At 41.6% G+C, this 22,869-nt stretch overlaps 1 protein-coding gene across 1 annotated transcript; it reads left to right on the top strand.

The window, feature by feature from the left end:
• Window positions 1-10,597: 10,597 nt before the first annotated feature.
• Window positions 10,598-13,127, top strand: noxo1b (NADPH oxidase organizer 1b). Its single transcript, XM_079577779.1, has 8 exons — window positions 10,598-10,825; window positions 10,920-11,000; window positions 11,167-11,239; window positions 11,330-11,513; window positions 11,598-11,803; window positions 11,920-12,030; window positions 12,194-12,311; window positions 12,398-13,127. Exons 1-8 carry the CDS (start codon window positions 10,757-10,759, stop codon window positions 12,975-12,977), a joined length of 1,422 nt encoding a protein of 473 aa, XP_079433905.1. The 5' UTR covers window positions 10,598-10,756; the 3' UTR covers window positions 12,978-13,127.
• The last annotated feature ends 9,742 nt before the right edge of the window (window positions 13,128-22,869 follow it).

The raw sequence follows: 22,869 nt of genomic DNA, 5'->3' as shown, positions 1-22,869 counted from the left end.
GTTTGTATTTTGTATTTGTAAGTGAAAAATGTAACTATGAGAATGTTTCTCTACATACATGTTCACAAAAACAAAATAATGACTCTCGACTTGCGACACAGGATGAAAATGCATCGCGTGACAGCAACATAATGTACATATGGAATGTGACCATTCTGGTACCAAAAGCAATAAAGTGTGTGTAGAGGAGAGTCACAACACGTGCATAACGTGTGCACAACATGGGCACAATGTTACATTCATTTTAGAAAACTCAAATATTTTCTTCAAATTATTAGTTAATTATCAAATGAGTGAGAAATAAAGATGTAACCTCTGTAACATCTGCATAAAGCCGGCCCTGTGTTTTAATGTGTGTTTCTGTTCACCTGTGTCCTGAAGGAGGCAGCACCAACACTGCTCTGACCTGTGTCTTTGATGTGAGATATGTGACCTAGAGTTATTATATCAGGTCAGGTTTTGTTTATAGATGAATCTGCAGAGGAGGAAAATCAATACTGGAGAGGACACGAGAAGTAAAGTGACCTGTCCAAAAAGTGCAGAAAGGCATGACTGACACTGACTCGAAGCGCTAGGTCTTTAAGGTAAATTTGTGCTGCACATTATCAAGTAAAGATGGACTGACAAAGTCATATGTGAAGTATTTAGGTTTAAAAAAAAAATGCAGTGCTTTTGGATCCTAACAGTCAGTAACGTATGACCATCCAGTCAATAATAATGCAGCGACTGCTTATCCACTGGAGGCAATTACTTTATTTCTGTGAAAACATTATTTTCTATTGACTGATGTTAACAGGTTCTACACCCATGCACATGTTGTAACACACTTTCCATTTGTTACTTCTGTCATGAGTGAGTTGGGTTTAGTTTTGCACATAATAGAAAGTGAAAGTACAGTAAGGTAGCGTGCATAAATCACACTACATTTGAAGTATTCCTATTTGTACTTTATCTAAAGCACCATTGCGGAACATTCAGCCCCACAGTGCTGTTTCAAAATCAAAAGCATGTGAAAGAGGACCTGATGTATCTAATCCTTATGTTTAGCCGCCTGTGAGTAAAGCCAAGCAGCAACATCTCCATGGAGACGAGCTGATGTCCCGCCCACAGTGAAGGAACGAGTCAGGTCTGAGGAGAGGAGAGCCCGCTCACAGTAAAGACACATGTTTATTAATAAAATCACCTCAGAATGCTTGTATTTGAATCCACACCGAGTGTACGCTGAAAAAGAAAAAATACTATATTGTCGCACCTAATCTCTCTTTGGAAACATCCTGTATTGCATTATTATTATTATTGTATTATTGCTGCGTTCTGGTGTGCGTTGGGCTTGATACGCCTCGGCACTTCAAAGACACTTCAAAGGCTTTTCTCAAACTATGCGCCTCTATAAACACGTGATTTATTACTTTATCATGAAATAAAATAAGCACGTAGGTTGGCTCCTTTTTGCAGGTTAATAGCGAGTTGCTAACAGACACAATGGTTTCTCTGTCTCCGCTGCTTCTCTCGTCCCTCCCAAAAAAAGCTCACGCCCCTCTCTTTGTCTGTCACAGGCCAGAGACTCGTCTGTGCCTCTGCAGGACGGTTACGAGCCTGTGTTCTCCCTCCGGTGCCGCATCTGGATTCAGCAGATCTGTGGCACGGTATAGCGCAGCAGTTAGCGCTCGTGCTTCACAGCTAGAAGGTCCCGGGTTCGATTCCCACCTGGATGGGGCCTTTCTGTGTGGAGTTTGCATGTTCTCCCCCCCAAATCACCTCCATGAACTTAGCCCCTCATCATGCTCAAATGCAAACAAAAAAATATGTCAATGCTGTTTTGAAATACACTGTTTGTGGGTCTAAATGTGTCCCTAAAATAAATAATACAAAATAATGACCAGCATTGAGCTCGTTTGTTAAGGCCACACCCTGCCTGCCAAAAAGCTTTCATGAGCTTTAAGCAAATAGAGCCACTCTCTTTAAGTACTTCAACTGGAAAGTATGTCAAACACGCCATGGCCTAGTTCACCACGTCAAAAGCAAGTATCTGGCAGCAAGCACTTGAAAAATTCCCAAGCAGGTATTACCAAACCACTGTCACATACGCTCCATTGAGGACACTGATGAGATGTGCTTCCGGTTTTGAGGTTGGAAAGGGAATCTGCATTTTTCTTGTGTGTGTTGAATAATAATTTGGAAAAGTCGTTGTGTCATCCTCAAGAAAAGGAAATAAGTGACTCATGGGTTATGAATAGACCAATGTCGGTGTCATAATTATTTGTAGGGAAGTGTTGCGTAATTGTCTTGTCTGAGAAGTATAGGCACTTCTTATGTGACCAGTGACCACTTGCAGGAAGCTTCCTGGTGACAAAAAATGTCTGATTATTGCACAATAATAAGGTATATGTAACGGACTCCATTAAAATTTCGGGTTAATTATGTCATTTGTAATTTATTAATTGCAATAAATAATTTATTTAGGGACTGTGTTTATGTTTTGGAGGTTTATTTTAGATGCATTTGTGTTTTGATGTGAGATGTGAGGCCTGTGAGATCAGTTCTAACACTTCAAAGACAATAGCAGTTATGTCGGCTTAACTGTGTGAATCAAAAAGCTTGACAGTAAAATAGTTTTTGGCTCATACCGCCCTGACTGCCTGTCCTTGTTAGACCTCAGTAGCTGAGCTGGTTAATAAGCTACGACGTCATTGGTCCACAAACCCAAAGGTTGTGGGTTTGAGTCCATCTCCGACCGATGCATAGGGGAGCCCGGGTATGGTTGTAACACTTTTTGCTTCAGCACCCGTAACTCACTGAATTTTGGAGCTAGAGTTCTCAAGCCTTTATACAAAGTGCCCACCTTTGTTGACTACAAATGGAACTCTTCAAACATAAGAACTGCATGAATTACAAAAAAAAATATCTCCAGGTACCAGCAACACTCTGGATAACTAGGAAATGAGGCCCTATATCAAAAATCCTGAAATATCCCTTTAACCTCATGTGGAGTCAGTCCATAATACAGGTCTGCTGCCTGAGTCAAATAGTCAGCCAACACTTCCTCCTGCACCTCAGAGAAAACTTGATGATTTGTTGATGCTGTGGGCGATTTCACAGGAAATATTAAAACTCTAAATTTACATAAGGTCTGACTCCATAAGATCATTTTAAACACATTTAAACAGTTAAGTTTAAAGTATTAAAGTATCAAAAAGGTCTCGCCAAGCGTGTTCGTTGATCCCATGGTCCGAGGAGAAACCACCAGAATTCAGTAGCTTTAGTCAAAGAAGATTTATTCCCTATGACAATTACAATTTCTAAACACAGGTTATCTGAATGCTAAAGTCCCTAACAATATACACGGTGCTCGAACGGGGCAGTCCCAGGAAACGGCACCGTCTAACTGCGCTCTTACAAATATATATCAGATAAAATGTGACGTTCGCGAAGAGATAGGTGATGAGTGGAGCTCGGGCCGAGGTCATCAAGCCTTTCTCTCAGTAGTTTTCCACTAGAAGTGTCTTCCTTATGCCTTATTTGGGGTTGTTTTTCACATCTCCGGTGAGGGCACCGAACGTCTCCACAGGTTTGACCAAAAGAATGCAAGAGCAAGAAATGGGGTATTGTTACAGCAATGTGCGTGTGAAAAGATTGGTTTCAACTGAAACTTAAAGCACATAGATTAAACTCATAAAAAACATTCAATAGCATTATAAAATATAACATTAGCTAAAAATCATCAATTTCCCACATTGCTCCAATAACCTACACTGGGAGATCACTGAACCCCGGTCTCTCAGCTTCTGCTGTGTTTTACAGTATCTGCTCAGTTTTACATGGCAGATCCCATGAGCCTTTGCAACTGATCTGACTTGCCCTTCTTTCTGACCTCATCAGATGCTTTTTTTTTTTTAAACATTAGCCGGCACAAATATGTCAGTCTTTCTTTTCCACTGTCTGGGCATTCTGTAAAAGTATTCAAATCAATTATGTGTTATTAACTGTGTATAGGGGGTGTTTGTGTTACAACCACCCCCACCCCTGTCAGACATTGTTTCGCTGTATTAGCATAATGGTTTGAAATTAGCAGGGAAAATGTACATCACATTTTATTTCATCTTATGTAAGTCATATGATTTTATGTGCAATAGTATAAGCACTAAAAAAAATATAGTCTTGGTCAAGAAATGTACTTTCTCACCTCAAAATCATTCTTTTTCTCTATAGAATCTGCATGAACCTGTTTACAACCTTGACAACCATCATGTGGGATCAGGGAGGAAGCGTGTAAACACTGATATGATCATTTGACTCCTATCTTATCTCTTAGTGGTGGAATTGGTGGTGTTCCAACTCTCCCCATGTTACAAACCATACCCGGTCTCCCCTACTTACTGTGTGACCTATGGCACAGATTGGCGCACTTTTGTCCAACAGGGCAGCTGTGGCTAAACGCAGAGCTTATACCACCACCCAGTCTGGACTGAATGAGTCATTGTCCTTTGGGAAGTGCTGTGCGTAAGGTCTGTGAGAAGTGCTATAAAAGAAGTAAACGCTCTTCCCTGTATCTCAGTATTGGTAAAAGTTGATCTCACAGGTAAACCACACCCATGATACAAATATGTGCATATGTAAGCCTCAGTTAGATGTTTACAACAGCACGCCGCAAATGAACAACATGATTTCTTTTTCATTTTACATTTATGTCTTTATCTACATAGGCTTCCATCTCCCATAATTTACCAAGACTGATATTTACATAAAGCATTTACATCAATAGCGCTTTGTACGGACAAATATTGCAACACGTATGAATCACGGCAACTGTAAGTGTTTTACAATTGCCAGAAAACCACATCTGAAAGCCTTTTTTTTTATTTGACCACAGTGCATGTATTTTAAGGAGGTGACCACAAGCCTGAATGTGCCTGTCAAGTGAACTGAGTGGCACTGCAAATATAGGCGGCGTGTTTTGGGATGGCGTGGTGCACGTTTCCCGGCACTGTTTGAAGAATTATCCCTCAGCTTCCTTGTCGTGGAGGGCAGGGGTCAAGTTGTCCATCCCTTTGTGTTCAGGCCGTCTGACCAGGAACCTTTGACCCAGTGACAAGCGCTGCAACATGCTGTAGATATGATGCAGTGCGTTCCGGAAGCATTCATCCCCCCATTAAAGTGCATATGACAGGTTTCAGTGCTTATTATGAGTTATCTAGATGAGTAACATCTAATGAAAGTAAATAATTATCATTTTATTTCAGTGAAGCAGCAATTGTAATGAAGAAATGTTGGGCAGATTCCCCATTGACATAACATGGTCGGCACGGCAACAGTTTAAAATTGTTGTCCTACATCTATGTCAGTGTTCCAATAAGGAGGTGAAACAGTAAACATCACAAAAATAGCCAAACTAAAGAAAGCTGGGTAAAATGTTTTCCAAGATCTTATATATAATTGTGTTAACTATGTTTAAGCAAAAATAGTGTCTAATGTGTCATATGCACTTTAAACCTAAAAACAGCTTATCTTCTTTGTCCTTGTTTCAGATTTGAGGATTTGAGAATCAGATTGCTGCATAATAAATTATTTGAAGGAAGAGGTGCACATGGATTAACTAGTAACACTAAAGGAAGGGTTTCTTTTCTGTAGTGCTATAGAAAGTCCATAGTCCTGCTTGTAGGGACATTTTTTTTTTACTTTTATGGCTTATAGCGAAAATGCTCTGATTTCCTTATAGTCCTGTGCTCAATTTGGGCTTTTCTTTATGTTGTAAAAACAAGCCTCAAGTCACGTACTCACTCAGTCATTGTTCATTCTGTTCATGGGTTGGTCACCTGTTACTCATGTGTTGTAAAAAAAGATTTAAAGGCTTCCTGGTAAAAACAAGTACAATGATCTCACATAAGCATCCGCAACAATAGGAGTAGAATTTTTAAAGATGTCGAAGCCTCTTAGTGCTTCTTAAAATAAAAAGAGGAAGGCAGAATTTTTTTCTTGTGTTGTGGAGTCTGACTAACAGTGGACTGGAAGTAATAAAGAGGCTGCACTTAATAGTTTCACTTTCCAGCGGTGGTCATTTGGTATTTTTTCACAAAGCACGGTGAACTTACACCATGTTGATTCAATATATAGAGTCTGTGAAGCAAACATCGTCGAATGTCTCGTTGACTCGTTTGAAAAGATGACCAGTGGTGGAGGAAGAACTCAATTTGTTAACTTAGACCCACACTGCGTAACATTTCACCCTATAAATAAATTGATTTTATTACAGATATTCGTATCTTTGACAAACAACCAAGCTGTGAGCGGCTCACCTTTCCTCAGAACTGACTGTAACTTTACTGGGAACAGCTCCAGCTCGTCTCCGTGGAAATGTTGACTAAAGGCAGCCAAGTATGAGATTTAAATACTGACGTCTTCATCAGTGGAGTTCAAAATGTTACGCCTTTAAAGCAGTACTAAGTAACTTGCTTACCATAATAAATCCTTTCTGTAGTCCCTCTGGGGGTCATACAAGTGTTAATGGGATGATCGGGGCGGTCTTTCATCTCTCCGTAGAGTCTCTGGCCAGAAAACCACAATTGCAACTTCCCTGCCTCTGGGTAGGAGCCACCAATACAAACTAATGGAATCACGCAGAGGAAGCTAACAGGCTAATGGGCAAAGCTAACTGTGGGCTAGCGCCACAGTATTTACAGCCAAGTTTGAGTAAAAAAAATGATCTCCATTGCGTCATGGCACGTACAACAACAGGCTACGACACCTGCAGTGGCGCTTATGGCCTCTAGGGGCATGAGTTACTAAAAGTACAGATACAGTGATGAAGAATTTAAAAAAGTATCGGATGAAAGTTAGTTTCAAGGTAAATAATCAACGCAGAGTTTGAAAACGATTGAAATGTGAGTTTTTTTTAAATAATATCTACTTTCCCCTAACATTGACTCGTGCAAAACACAACTGAAACCTCATACTTTCCCCCCCTCCCAAAATTGTGTTCCTTCCCCCTCACACGTGTTTTCCCATGTGAGGCGTGTTTTGCCTTTGACAGCTCGAAAAAACTCCCAGTCACGGGGACGATTTTTCACATTTTTACAACCAAGTGTTGACATTTTCCAACGGGACAATCCCGACCTTTTTCCACCATAATGCTTTTTGCCATGTGAGCACGGGGGGTGTGAAAGTCTCCTGGCAAGGCTTCAGAGGGACGCCACGGTTCGGGAGAGCCCCCTTCACGTGAAACTTTGAAGCTACACCTGCTCCCCCCCTTGAAAAAAAACCCCCAAAAGTCCACGCCCGTACCTGGTCAGTCGGTCTGAGGCGCTCCACAGCTCTCCACACCGGCGCTTGATAAGGGATATTGCAGCCAGATGACAGGTGTGAAGTGACCGCACGTGCAAAACGGGGGGGGGATAGCGGCGTGTTCTGGACCCCTGCTCGTGACGGGGCGGTGCCAGCCTGGAATGACAACAAAACAGAAGATTTTAGCCTAGTGGTTAAGGCGGCAACACTTACACTGGGTACTTTCGCAGACTGTTCGCCTCCTCACTCTGCTAATGCTTTAACAATGCATTTAAGTCAGGTGATTCTGGTTTAAATGTGGTTTAAACCCATATTACAATGTTGAAGCTTATTTTAGACCTGTTTGATGTAGGCCTAGTGGTACTTGAAAGGTCAGAGATATTCTGAACCATATTTTCTAACCACAAACACATCATAGCTTTTCATATAGGGTAGTCATTGGGAATAGTCAGGGAATGATGGTGCACTTGGAAATTTGAAGTGGGTTGCAGTCGCTTAAATTAGGCCCTGATAAGACAGAATGCATCAGAGTGTATGATGCAAAATGTGTCATTGCTATATAAGGAAGATGACTTATTATTTACCATGTCATGTTACCTTATGCAACATTCTATGCATTTCAGGGTAAAGGATCTGGGAAATATTTAGGAGGATCCGGCAAAGATCTGATCCGATATAATGGTGTTTAATGAGAGTCTTCTGGCAAATGTTTTGGCCTGATCCCCGAATCCATCACATCAGACCAAAAGCGTTCCTGAAAATACAAATTTACAAATTAAAGCCACACCGCGTAGAATTTTACCCGATAAATAAAATTGCAATACAAGCTTTTATTTTATGACAGATATTTTCATCATTGCAAAATACCTCATGAATGCACAAACAAACATTTATGAGGCTCACCCCTCCTAAGATATGACTGTAAACTTTACGGGGAGTGGGTGCGTCTCCAGCTCGTTTCCATGTGACGAAAGGCAATAGAATTTGAGATTTAACCTCTTAACTCCCGCCTGAACCGAGAGGATCTTTTTCCTCCCATCATCAGATTTTTTTTTCCATCATTTTTTTGGTATTCAACTCATTTTTGCAACTTTTTTGTCATTTTTTGGTCATTTTTTGTCACATTTTTGTCATTTTTTCGTAAATTTTTTATCACATTTTTGTCACATTTTTTGTCATTTTTTTGGCACATTTTTATCAGATTTTTTTTTAATTTTTTTGTCACATTTTTTGTTTTTTTCCCATCAATTTTCCATCAAATTTTTGTCATTTTTTTGTTACATTTTGGTCATTTTTTTGTCATTTTTTTTGTCAATTTCTTGTGACATTTTTGCCACTTTTTCATAAATTTTTCGTCACTTTTTTCTCAATGTTTTCTCACTTTTTTGTGACATTTCCATCATTGTTTTAGTCTCAGTTTTGTTGCTATTATCACAGCTTTTTTCCAGAAGCTTTTGGACTGGAGTAAAGCCAAACTGGAGAAAATGTGTTCGGTTCAGGTGGGAGTTAAGGGGTTAAAACAGGTTGTTTTTCATCCAAATCCATTCTTTTATTACACACTGCAGTAATCGAATTTTCTGTGTTGAGCTGGTCATTAGGAGCATGTTTTGTTTTGGCGGCCACAGTATAGTCCAAAATGTTACGCAGTGTACCTTTAAGCAATGATCATATGTGAGGAAAAAAAGTTGATATTTGTATGTATTTGACCTTGTAGTGACCCAGCGGCTGTGTGTCACCACAACACCTACCAAACATATGATCCTGGAGGGTTGTAGAAACCACCGTAATCAAAAGTAAAGGCGCCATGCTGACCACTCATTCAGCTGCTGGGTCACTACAAGGTCAAATACATACCAATATCAACTTATTGTTTTCGCATTAAAGGTTTTGTAATGCACCTTTAAGTCCTATAAGTAAGTACTTGAATCAGATCACGCATTTACACACAATCCAACACAATCCAAACAATACAATCCAACTGAATCTACTATCGTGTGGTTCGGACTAATTTCTCTTGTAATAAAATGACACTATCAATAGAATGCCTTAATATACCATCATTCTTTCATCTCATGAGGAAAAGGGAAGCCAGAAGAAGATAGCTCTTTTAGATCATTGTGTATATGCCTCATAATTTCCTGTCAATTATGAGCTATGTGAGATTGACAGGCCATTATGGTTGTGATTGTGACTTGCCTCGAAGCTGTCATGATCAGTTTATGGAAATACCAGTGAGCATTATGCGAAGGGAATGTCCCTGAAGCACGCCTTCAACCTCGGCGCTCGAAGCTGTCCCATCTGTGTTGTGTCAGTTACTCAAAAGGTAGACTAAAGAGTCAAAAATATATAGAGTGTTGTAAGTGACATGAGATACAAGTTGCTATATAGTAAAGCTTTTTTTTAATTTTATTTTTTACATATTTTGGCAATTAGAACATTAAGTGCAATAAAGAAGCAGCACGAGGCAACACCCAAAACATGCTGTGCCTGTCTGCTAATCCCCCGAGGGAAACTGTACCTGTTTGTCAGACGCTTGACGCTCACGACCTTATTTGCCCAGAATTCGACTGCTGTTCAATTTAAACGTAGGAATCGGACAGGAACCTTTACATGAAAAAGAAATAGAGAGCAATTTCAAAGATTTCACTGTATGAATATTTTAATCTCCAGTTTGGCTTTACCCAAATCTAAAAGCTTCTCAAAAAATAAGCATTAAAAAATAAGCGAAGAAGAAAAAGAGGATGAAAATGCAACAAAAAAGTGACAATAAAAGCAACAAAAGTGGAACCAAAAAAACAACAAAACCGTGACAAAAAGCATAAGCAAAAATCACCCCACAAAAAGCGATGAAAGTGCAGCAAAAACAAGGACAAAAATGCAACAAAGAAGTGACAAAATATTGCAATAAAAAAAAAAAAAATCTACAAAAATGTGACAAAAATGAGATGGAAAAAGAACATGGATAAAGTTATGTCAACAACGCGAGGGAAAAGTTAGATCAGTGTCTGTTTAGATTAGCAGGTAAACTGTAGCACCTGATTTCAAGACGGACAAATTGTAAGTTAGACTATCTAGTGCTGGTTAAAATGCCAAAAAAAAAATCCCTAATTCTTTATCTCGATGTGTTTTACTAATGCTTTTTTTTTGTATTATTATTTTGTTTTGTTTTTTGGCGAACACGCCCTGGTCCGACCTAGCTGATCCGCACCACTTTGGTCACGGGCTGTTCCCACCAAGGAAATGAAGAGTCGAATTCCTCTTCCCGTTACGCGCTGATGCTCAGGCCCTTTCCTCCGCTCCTCCCGCCTCATTACGAAACCTCAGGTAGGTGACTGCATAACCCAAAACACGGGACTCCGCCTCCTCCAGTCACTATATAATCACAGTGAGCGCGTGCAGACCTGGCACAGCGAGCCTGACAGACAAAGCAACGGGCAGCAGATCAAAACTCACCGGCTATACTTCAGCAGAGAACGCGATGGCGCAGCGCATGGTGTTGAACGCACGGGTAATTGGAGCTGTCCAGAGGGACTCTCCAAAACTCAAGGTAAAATATGAATGAATTATATGCAGTATCACTGTTTAGGGATACAAAAAAAAAAAATGTCTGAACTCACATTTTGTGTCTTCTTCTTCCACAGATGTTTATGCTCTCAGTGATGTGGTCAGACGAGAGCGAGGTGATTGTCTACAGGTCCTTTCAGGATTTCAGGAAATGTCATGTGAGTCCAAATTCCGCCTCAAAATATAGATAAACTTTGCATGTACTTTTTCTGATTTACTGTAGCCTCTTTTTCCCCACTTTTAATTGTACTAATGGGTTCATAGCTTGACTCTTCTGTTTTGAAATGTGCTTCGAATCACTAAACGCTGATATTGTCCCAACAGAGGCAGCTGAAAAAGAGATTCCCCCTCCTCAACCCCCTCCGCAGAAAGGACAGACTCATCCCCAAGTTCAATGGTAAAACCAGACTTAAGATTCCTACAGCAAAATGCATTTCCTTTCTATCAACCATGTGTTTTATTCATTCATGTGTATGTGTGCGTTTAGGCGAGGCCAGGAGGACCAATCTGCAGAATAAGGGCTCCAAGCGCTCCATCCGCCGCATGAGGTTCCTGGAAAACTACTGCATCCAGCTCCTCAAATGCGACGAGAGCGTGACCAAGAGTTCAGAAGTCACTCAGTTCTTCACACCAAAGGACCACGACCTGCAACCGGATTTCACCAAAAACAGGTGAATATCCGAGCTCGTCCATTCCACTTGGAAGTTTTTCCTTTTCCATCAAAGAATTTCATTAAATTCTGCTTCTTTTCTCAGCGTGATCGTCCTGCTCTCCGAGGACCTGCCTGACGTGGGCGGTGGCGGAGAGCCCAATGGCCGCCAGCCCGTTGCCAATGTCAGTCACCCGTTTGTCACCCAGGCGTACCGCTGCGTGGCCCCGTACGAGACCAAAGACACCAAGAACCGGCCGTTTAAAGTAGCTGCGGACGAGAGGATGGACGTTCTCATCAAAGAGCCCACAGGTAACGGTCACGGCGAATGCGTTCAAAACATTTTAACCCGAATATTCCTTTGCGCACACATGCACCTGCAGTTTTCAATCCTATCTCCTAAATGTGTTTGTTTTGTGGCCCTGCAGGCTGGTGGCTGGTGGAGAACGAGGAGAAACGCATGGCCTGGTTTCCTGCACCTTATCTGGAGTTACTGGATGATGAAGAAGAAGAAGATGATGCTATGTTTCCAACAGGAGGTAGGGTTTAAACCCATTTCTACCGACTAAGAAAATGCATATATTTTATTACATAGACAAGTGTACTTTCAACAGAAGACACAAGAGAGCGCCATTGGCCATTTATTTGAAGTTTGTTTCTGGAAAGACTTAAGATGTTAAATTCTCATTGTCTTGTTATTAGGCTCTCTGTACATCGCAGTGAAGAGCTATTCGACTAAAAAGGACGATGAGATTGCCGTGGGCATTGGCTCTGTGGTGGAGGTGCTGCAGAAGTCTGACAATGGCTGGTGGCTCATCAGGTATGTAGCCAGTGCAGTGGGATGGGTGTTGTACTCTGGACTGGTGAATTAAAGAGAAGATAATTATGCTGTTCTGTGGTTTTCAGATTCAATAGTAAAGTGGGCTACATCCCGTCCATGTACCTGCAGCCGTACAACAACCCTCGCGCTGGTCTCCACAGCCTCCAGACCAAGCTGCACAGCTCCACTCTGAACCTGGCCGCCAGGGGACCCCAGTCCTCTCTGTCGCCCAGCATCAAGGAGGAGGACGAGGACTCAGACAGGACGTCCCAGATGGCGCCGAGTGGCCGGCTGCACAAGGCCCGTTCCCTGGACATTCTGTCTGAGAGCTGGACGCAGGGCCCTGCAGACGCACGCACCCGCAGCAGCAGTAGCACCAGCCAAGAGTCTGACCTGTCAGGCTTCTCCTCTGGGAGTGAGCCCAACTCTGTGGCAGCCACAGCCCCTCAGCCTGCCCCCCGCCGACGTGACTCCAGCTCCAGCTCTAGCACCTTCACTTCAGTCAGCTCCAAGTCCAGCGCCGAGAGCGCCTCCCAGGCCCCGCGAGTCCCAGTGCGCCCTCGCACCGAAGAGATCATGACCCGCTGTACCACCATGACCCGCAAAGCTGCCCTGGCCACACAGGCTCGACTGCAAGTGCAGCCCATCGCTGTGTACGCCCGATAGAAACACAGTTATGTTTCTGTTTACTGATCGCTCACTCAGTCACTTAGTGAGAACTCCAGATTCTGTATTTTGTTTTTTCTCAAATACACTCAAAACAGTCTTGTGAACTTTTTAAAACTGTACTCTTTGAGGAATGTAGCTTCAGTGAAGCATAATGTCAACATGTTTATTTGTGTATTGTTTTCTAATTTGATAAAACAGTCTAATATCTAAGTTACTGTTATTTAAAACTGAATACTTATATTATTATATTAAAAAGTGTGTTTAGCTTTCTTTATTTGATTATGTAATCATGTAACTATGAGTTAAAGCAGTTAAAGAGCAGAAATATTTGGACTGCAGCCAGTTATAGCCTGTATGAAGGCAGTCGCACAGGAGTAGTGGAACTAAAGAGTTCTTTAATGATGGCACAGTGTGAACTGATGAAGCATTATGGAAGTGACCCGTGCATTCAGCTCTGTTTTTATCTGTGTTTGACTGCAGTTTGTATTGACATAATCAGGCTGATAAATAAAATTCTGCATGAAATATCACATTTATGACTTCCTTCTTTACAAGAGCCTATTCTCAGATAATAATCATAAAAATAATAGTGATAATAATAATCACTTTACTGGGAACGGCATTTACTGAAACGTATTTGGTCTCAGAAACAGAACGACAATCATTCAAATTTGTCCCCTGGGAGCATGGGTACCACCCGGAACAGCAAATGTATAACACAAGCATTATAAATGAATAATAATAAATATAATAATGGCTCACACCTTACAAGCCTGTGTAACCAAGTTTCTCAAAGCGCCACACTATAGTCATTATTCATTCATGCCATACTCAGTGAAGGTAAGTCACTATTGAAGCCTGGGGTGAACCGACCCAGGCTTCAGGAGCTGCCAATCTGCACCATCAGTCCCTCCAACCACCACTACTCTCATACGCTCTCATTCTGCCCTATTGTAAGATCAGCAATCATTCTGTGAGTGCTTTTAGCACAAAAAAGAACTGCAGCCAAGGAGTCATTGCCTCCATATTCTGAATTCCAAATGCGTGTGGATGCTTGACATTGTAATGAGACAATCCAATCATTTAAACAGCCTAATCTCACCTGTTTAGTCACATGCATGGCTTTGGGGTGAGGGCGGATGTTGGGGGGTTTCTGGAGGTTCCACTTGTCTTTTCTATTGTGTTCTGTGTCCTCCTCACTTACTGTATGTAAATATGCACCTTATATCGTATATGTGTGCTGGGCCCCGGGCAGCACAGAGCGGGACAAGAACAGACTGAACAAGCTGGTCAGGAGGGGGCAGCTCCGTCCTGGGCTGCCCCCTGGACTCTGTGGAGGAGGTGAAGGACAGGAGGGTGTTAGCCAAGCTCACCTCCATCATGGACAACACCTCTCACCCACTGCACGGGACTGTAGAGGGGCTGAGCAGCTCTTTCAGTGGCAGACTGAGACACCCTCAGTGCAGGACGGAGTGCTACCGCAAAGCCTTCATCCCCACTGCTGTCAGACTGTGCAATAAGACTGTGAAGAAACATGTGCAATAACTAACCCCCCTTGCAAAACTACGTGCAATAATCTATATATCAGCTGCACTTTATTCCTTGTATCAGCATCACTTATTGACAACCTGCACTAGGACTGTAACTTTACACCCCGATATTCTACTTACATAACCTGTTCTCATTTTTATCCTATTTTTATTTATTATCATTCCCCTATTGTTATAACTCCGCCCCTAAGATTTGTGCTTTACTTATTGTACATAAGATACCGCGTTTTCTACTATTAAACTGTTTCCTGTCTGTTTTTGCACACTCTGATCTTATCTTATCTTATCTTATCTCGTCCATCACCTAATATCTGTGTAATGTCTATCACTTACAAAGATGGTGCATACAAAACATTCATCAATGGAATGTTTGGTGCGTTTTGAACTCCTAACATTAAAATGGGTGGTTGATTTTAGGAGGCATGCTTCAAGAGCTTCATATCATTTACCTTGTAATCTCCTGCAGAACTTCTGTAGCTCTCCACGTCAATAAGTAATCCCATTAAGCCACCGCATTTCAAATGAGTGACTGACAGGCAATGATTAGCCTGAGTCTCCACAGACAAGCAACAAAAACGTTTTTGTTTACTATCTAGACAACACTGATATCCTTGTACACTGTGTAAACCCTGCTAATGTCAAAGCAAACATTCTGACCGTGATAGCATCTCATCTCACTACAACTCAAAGCAATAGAAAGCAATTTTCTGAAAAAAATAAAATAAACAGACAGTTGAATTGAACCCCTATTTGTTGAAGTGTAGTTCACAGATTGTAGATGTGGTGGTAGTGAAGTCTTAGTGGCAGAGCTGCTTCTGGAAAAGATGCACAATACAAATAGTGATTCTCAACTGTTGAAGCAGTGATCATGAAGGTAACGATCAGGAACACATCACAGCAATAAATCTACAGAAATGTTTTTATTGGCAAAAACCTGTGGCCTGACGGTCCCAGTTGAAAACCATCTGGCCTAATATGAGAATCAATGAAAGAGAAGTGGCTTATGTTTTATCTGGAAAGACTAAACTCGACTTGCTATAAAGTAATACATCTTCTGTGCAAAAGTAGAAATGCTCTATTCATTTATTTATTTTTTCATTGTGATTTTTTTTTACTGTTTTATAGCATAGAGAAATGCAGGCTATGCAGAGACAGACAGAAAAGGCAAATACACACATTTTCTGTGAATATGCAAAACACTTGACTTGTCTATTCCTCGCTAAAAGGGGATGAAGCAGTTTAATGATGTTCAAAACAGCTGCCAGCCATTTACAAATGTTTTGTGTTATATAGGGCTATTTGAGCAGGTTCAGTAAGTATTTGCGCCCCCGAGAAAAAGAAGACGGCCCGAGGGCAAGATTACCAAAGCATGACTGAACACCACACACCTCTGTCTAACTGTGTCATTTGATTACGAAACAGCATTAAGGTGAACCGGTCCAACAGGTGAGTTAATCCGTATGGGCGGAGCACTGTAAATGCTTCGTTGTCTATCTGTGCATTTAGTATAAAGTTATTACAAAAGAACTTGTCGTTTCACATTTCAAAGTGGATCACTGTCAGCCAATGATCGTCTGTGTGACATAAATAAACGAAACAGGGATTACCATTGTTGCTGCTCCTTTTGTCAGAATGAAACTCATAGGAGTGCATGGTGATACTCTGTTTGAATAAACAGCATGTGCAACAGTCTGTGAATCCTAATGGAAAGTTATTGTTGGCTTTGATGAACACACTTAAAGGAACACCATTAAAGGCCACCATTTTTCCATACTGAGATATGTTCTTACCTGAGCTTAGACGAGTTGATGCGTACCTGTCTGGTCTTTGTGCACCGTGGAAGAGCGTGGTCGCTTCTAACTTCACCCCCATTTGGAGCTATTGGAAGATGCTGGGAGAGGCCAAATGCTAACAACATCCTTGGTCGTTTTGCATGACTGAGGGCACACACACACACGCATCAACTCGTCTAGTGGAGAGTTTGGAGCAAGTTTTATATCGCTGAGTTTGAGACCGCCGAGTGTTTTTATGATGACATAACAGCCCTGTAACGTCCCGGAGTATGGCTTTCAGTAACGAAGAATTCCACTGTCCAAAATTGCAAACTTTGAACTATTGTTAAAGTAACAGGCCACCGTTGTTACATACTGAGATGTTCTTGCCTTAGATTAGACGAGTTGATGCGTAACTGTCTTCCTTTAAAGGGGCTAGATGCAAGTTAGTCATTTTACACTCACTACTGCCACCTCAGGTCTGATGCATAACTGCAGCTTTTACATTAAGCCTGTGCATGACGGCACTTTGGACCCGAAACACCTTTTTGAGTGACAGTGCAGGATTTTAGAGGCAGTTGTGGTGAACAGGTCTGGGCTCATTCTACATATAAGGACATGGCTGGAACATAGTAATAAGTAATAATACAGGAGCACTTTGACATCCGCGCAGTAAAGTCGAAGTGATCCTAAGGTATTATTAAGTCTTACAATATAGCACCCCTTTCTTATCTGCTTAGAAAATCGACATGTTTAGTTTTGTGTACCTTGACTTGGATGTGTACCTACTCACGTATCCGTATTGAAATAGGGAAAACGTGGAAAAGCTCGCTCGCCTCTAACTTCACCCCCTTTGGCCCCATAGAGGAGAGGAGGAGTTGCTATTTATTTATTGGTTTACTTGGTCGGGACAGTGCATGTTAATGAACATCCATGGGTCTCATGCATGTAAACACGCCACAACGGATTGTAGCCTTGTGCACTCTCAAACACACTCTCATTCATCCTGGCCTATTGTACATGATTTTAGTGGTAGGGGAAACCGGAGTACTCGGAGGGAACCTACACAGACACGGGGAGAACATACAAACTCCACACAGAAAGGCCCCGTCCAGGTGGGAATCGAACCTGGGACCTTCTAGGTGTGATGCACGAGCACTAACCGCTGCATAGATTCCATCCATCCATCCATCCATTTTCTTCCGCTTTATCCGGGGCCGGGTCGCGGGGGCAGCAGTCTCAGCAGAGATGCCCAAACTTCCCGATCCACACACACCTCCTCCAGCTGTTCTGGGGGGACCCCGAGGCGACACCAGGCCAGCTCGGAGACATAGTGCATGCATAGATTCTTCCAGATTTTCTCTGAGGATGAACACTCAGAGGATTGCAGCGTATAACAGCGTGGCAGATGTCCTTGAATGGACCTTAATGTTTGCTCTTGAATAATGAAGCACCAGGGGTTATCTTCTGCCGCTGACTGAATACTGACAAAGATTAACATGAAAAATACACAAACTTGTCCTCTGCATTGATCCCATCTCACTCTGACTACTGTTCAGGACAGGTCCTTATCTGCCCTTACAGATAACGGCTTCACTCCTTCACCACACAGCACGTTCAGCTCGGCCGCAGCACTTTAAAATGATGACGCTCTTCTTCAACACTGACTTCTCATTTCTCTGCGTACTCCTCTTCTCTGGCACACAGTGAGAGGCTGAGAAGGTGAAATCGCTTCGTTGTTTTGTGCAAAATATCCAGAATTGAATTGTTTTTTTCCCAGCCTTATTTTATTGGTACAGTGTTTTGGCCACCAGTTAGCCTAAATCATCCCGTCGCCACATCATTGCAGTAAATGTTTTAACCTTGTTTACCTGAGATTTTGTTCTGCGACTTCCAGCACAGTATTAGGTGACAGAGGTAGTTAACTTACGACCAAAACAAAATGTCTTGTGCTGCTGGTTCTGCCACATATCCTACATAGATGACACTGACATGCAGTACCTCAATTGTCATTCCTCCTGGTCCAAAGTTCAAAAGTAACCAGACACTCTGTTGCATACAAAGCGCTATTAATCTTATCATTACTGTCACTCAACCTGTAAGTGAGAACAACAAAGGTTTAAGCTCCTGACACGTGTGAGACTGACGAGCCAGAAGTTGCTTGTCCTTACGTTATATATAGGTACTACTTTTACGAAACCAAAATGGCCCGGAATGCACCCCGGAATGGTTCAGTCAAGGCATCATATAAGCACAAAGAGCAGAAAGAAAACTAGTTATGTTAGGTCGTTGTCACCATGTTCTTAACTCAAAGATCTTTCATCTAGAATGGATTGAAATGAGTTTTGTCTTTTAGATTCAGATTCAGATTCCGAAGACAATATTTCTCCCAGAGGGACATTCATATGCAGCTTCCCAGCCAAACATTCGTCCATCTCATAAATACAGTACATAGAAGAAGAGGCCTCACACATACAAATAAATAAATGAAGTCAGCAAGATAACAAAAAGTTGGAGCCATAATTGCCCAAAGATGACACATTAATGATTAAAGCTGAAGGTATGAAAGACAACAGATGAGATTCTTTGTTGCTAGCGGCACATTATAGCGTCATCAGAGGACAGAATGTGCTCTGGTTGGCTCATGTTATTATGTCGTTCCCTCATTAAAAACATGCCTGAAGTGTTGCCTTGGCACATTCACGTATTTGTGAGTAATCTGTAAAAACTCTGATGGCGGCCATTTTAGGGCTAGGTTTGCCTGAGTCCTCCTAGGAACGCCCCCACCTCCTGGAGACGCCTCCGAGCTTCCGAGTAACCAACCACTGCTCCTCAACAGAACCCCCTCCCCACTGATGCCACAGACAGCGTGTGGAGGGGGCGTGTCTGAAAGGCTCAGAGGTTCTTAAAGAGACAGAGGCCTATTTCAAGACATTCACTACAGCCATTTTGAGAGAGCAACTTTATACAAGGCAGTTATTCTAATTTACTGCATTTACAGACCAACAGAAGGTTTCGTCATCATTGTAGTGTGATATAGACTGGTGCTATGTGATTGAAAAAAGCATAATACCCCCTCTTTAAGTCCTTCAGCAGGACTCCTATCATTTTAGAGCAGCTTTAGTGTCTTGTAAAAGCCGATATAGAAACAGACGGCATCTCTGGAATCGCCCATATGGTCATGTTTGAAGCCAATGAGGGGGAAAAACAAAGAAAAGACAAAACTAAACTTTCTATAATTGCTCCAAAACTACTTGAACAAATGCTGAACGTTAGCTACGACGGCTGTTTTTCGCTTCTACTGAACAATCTTCAGAGAAAAAACACCCATATGGACTGATTTAGACTTGACTTTGTGATAAATAAGTGTATATCCGCTACATGCCCCCTTGTATGACGCGATGCCGACTGTTGGTGAAGAAAAAAAGTGTACGCGCAACTAAATGTAAATCATCTTGACTAGCGGGATAGTTGTTAGTGGAAACATTTTTGGATTCTTTTGTTGCCAGCAATAAAAAACAGGCTCCCACTGAGAAGCTCGACACAGAAAATGCATTTTTTGCAGTGGGTAGTCAAAGAATGGATTTGGATGAGGACCTAACCTTTTTAAATCTCATATTTGGCTGCCTTTATATCTCCGTGGAGACGGGCGGGAGAAAAGTAAAACTACAGTCCGACAAAAGTGCGTTTGGTCATTTAGGGTTTTTTTCAATGATAAAAATATCTAGGATAAAATAATTGCTCGCATTTTATTGGGTGAAATGTTACACGATGTGCCTTTAAATTGTAAACAAAAAGAAGTCAGGTAACGGGCCTTTAAGGGCATAATGAAAAAATGTGAGTAGATATATGAGACGTTTTGCAAAGACATCAATTGAATTTAACTTGTAAAGCCTGATCTAATCCAGCTGGAGACTTCTATGATGAGGCCCCCTACTGTTTTTACAAGGTACTGCTACATTACACTCAATTCACACAGCCAGATGTGTAAAAATAAGAAATGCTACTTGTTTCTGTTATCAGCACGGTCATCAAACACATCTGGCCTGCATAAAGTACACTTTATAGTAGAATGCACAAAATCCTGCTTTACATTCAATTGCAACATTAACCTCCCGTTGACCAGTAGCTTTTACAGGGGCAAACTTTCCCCCAATAAGTTGAAACGTGACCCGCTGAACTTTTCTGCGGCTGACACGGGAACAAAAGTCAAGTTTATCTAACCTGGCTACGGTAACCAAGGACAGTGGGTGGAGATGTTTATACAGAGAAATCCAGAGAGATTGCTTATCTTTCCGTCTGGGAAGTAGTAATTCATACAGTACGTCATGTGTTCGGCCCCCAAAAAAAAAAAAATCAAACAAAATGTCTTATCGCAGGACTTGACCTCTTGCTTGGATTGAGTTTGTTGAATACTTGGCTTCACAATGGACGGCGAACAATGGAATTACAGCTGCAACCAGTGAATTGCAAAATCTAAAAGTGATCATCAAGACATTAAGATCACCATGTCCTCGGAAGTAAGAACACGTGCCCATTTTGGTTGCACAAATGATGAATGGCGATGCTGGTGACTTTCAGTCTTATGCCAAGTTAGCCGAACACCAGCGCGAGCATTGCAACACTGATCTATTATCATTGTGTTTTGTATAAAATGCATAAAAAACATCAAAATGAAGCCATTGATGCAGGTCGGTGCTTCTTATGAATGTGGAGCTAAAGACAAAAACACAAAATTGTTTTCTGTAAAGAACTGCAACCAAGCCTTTATTTCTGCACAGGAAATTTTGGACCGACTCGGCCAATACAGATGGTAATAAAGTTTTTCCCAGGGAATCCACAAGTGAATAATTAGCGAGGAACGTGCCACTGGTTGTAGACTGTCCTCTCCATATCTTCAAGCTACTGATTTACGATATGTAAAGTCTGACTGCACCTTTATGTGTGTCCAGGAAAGGACTGGGTTATTTGCGTGAAGGAAGCTGCCAGTTCAGGTCAATAAAAAGCTCTATAATGACTCATAATTACAGTCGGTGATGATAAATATGCGTTCAGCAGCGTACATAGAGAAATGGATTTAATTCTTGCTTGGAACTGAAATGACACAAGCGGTGATTAAAAAAAGCTTTGCAAATATATAAACAGTATTTGGAAAATGCTATGAATGTTGCATTTGACTTCATCATAGTTTGCATATGACAGGTCAAATGATCTTTATTTAGTAAGTAAAGCGTAAAAAGTAAACTCAACTAAAAAAAATAGAATTCAGAGTTTACATCCATCCATCTGTTTTCTTCCGCTTTATCCGGGGCCGGGTCGCGGGGGCAGCAGTCTCAGCAGAGTTTACAATAACAACAATTATAACAGTGCCAGGTGAATTTAAAATCTTCAAGCAATTGTGACGTTCTGCTGTGCAAAGGTAGGCCAATCACAGAAAGAGTCGTTAACACATTTCGGTAATGCCTATGATAAAAAATCTTTTCTGTGTTTCACATTTTTATGATGTTTTCCTTCCTTGTAGGAATATAGCTGGTGTGACTCATGTGATGCTGTATGCATATGGGCGTCCCGACTCTGGGCACGTTCTCAGCCCGATATGATTAATTTTACACTAACACGTCAGAAATGTACTTTAGCGCTTGGCCCTGGAGAGACTTGTACAAAGCATAGACCAGAGCACTGCATTAAAGGGGTCGTATATTTTAACCTTCATTATATCAAGGTTATCTTTTTATTATTTGTTTATTTGACAGGGACCGGACAAGAAAATATTGCCAACTGGGTGGCTAATTTGCAGCCCAAGGCCCTGGTTAGGCTTTTCAAGGTATATAAAAGAATAGAAAGATGGAAAATCAAAAGCATAGTTGAAGAGAAGACATATCTGACCACTTCACGTCCCATTTTCATCCACACAGTTGCTCACACACTTTTGTTTGCTCTTTAACCAGAGCTTCAGCTTCGGTGAGAAAAGTCTCAGGTCCATTTGGAACTTTAGCTCCAGCGGTGAAGAGCTCCATAACTGTGACCTTTTCACTGAGAACGCAGACTGATCCAGAGCAGCTCTGCAGCACTTCACTCTGCAGTTACTACCGCCTCCAGCTCTTCACTCCTTCATTGATACATTTCTGTACTATCTGACACATCACAGAGGGAGCAAGACCATTGAGACACTTGAATGTGTTTTTTTTATCAAAGAGAAACTGATGAAGTTGTCAAATGTCGTCCATTTTTGAAGTTGGAGCTTGATCAGCTGCTGTCTTATGCAATATACTCTTCTGATGCATGGCCAAATATTCAGCAAATTAAAGATGAGTCATTGTTTGGGAAAACATAATTCAAGAACTGTCGAACATTCTTGTGGCCTTCTTTCACTGTTCTACCGTTTACAATTTTATGTCTGAGTGCCAATGGCAACGACGATAAACAGATAAGGCAATAAAAAGCAGCGGAGGACTCCCATGAGCTTGGCTGGCAGAGTGGTTAGCATCGTTGAGTCATACATACAGTAGATACTTGTTCAATTGCAGATTGGCGCCTATTTTTTCCCCTTTTGGCTGAACTCAAACA

The sequence above is a fragment of the Gobius niger genome (genome assembly GCF_951799975.1).
Source record: "Gobius niger genome assembly, chromosome: 19".
In the NCBI taxonomy this organism is placed as follows: domain Eukaryota; kingdom Metazoa; phylum Chordata; class Actinopteri; order Gobiiformes; family Gobiidae; genus Gobius; species Gobius niger.
This window is presented reverse-complemented; position numbering and strand designations above follow the sequence as displayed.

Excerpts from the sequence above, each read along its gene's own strand:
- noxo1b (XM_079577779.1), top strand. The coding sequence starts at position 10,757 with ATGGCGCAGCGCATGGTGTTGAACGCACGGGTAATTGGAGCTGTCCAG. Across the intron at positions 11,001-11,166 it reads AGGATTTCAGGAAATGTCAT|AGGCAGCTGAAAAAGAGATT; the intron begins GTGAGTCCAAAT and ends TTGTCCCAACAG. Across the intron at positions 12,031-12,193 it reads TGCTATGTTTCCAACAGGAG|GCTCTCTGTACATCGCAGTG; the intron begins GTAGGGTTTAAA and ends TCTTGTTATTAG.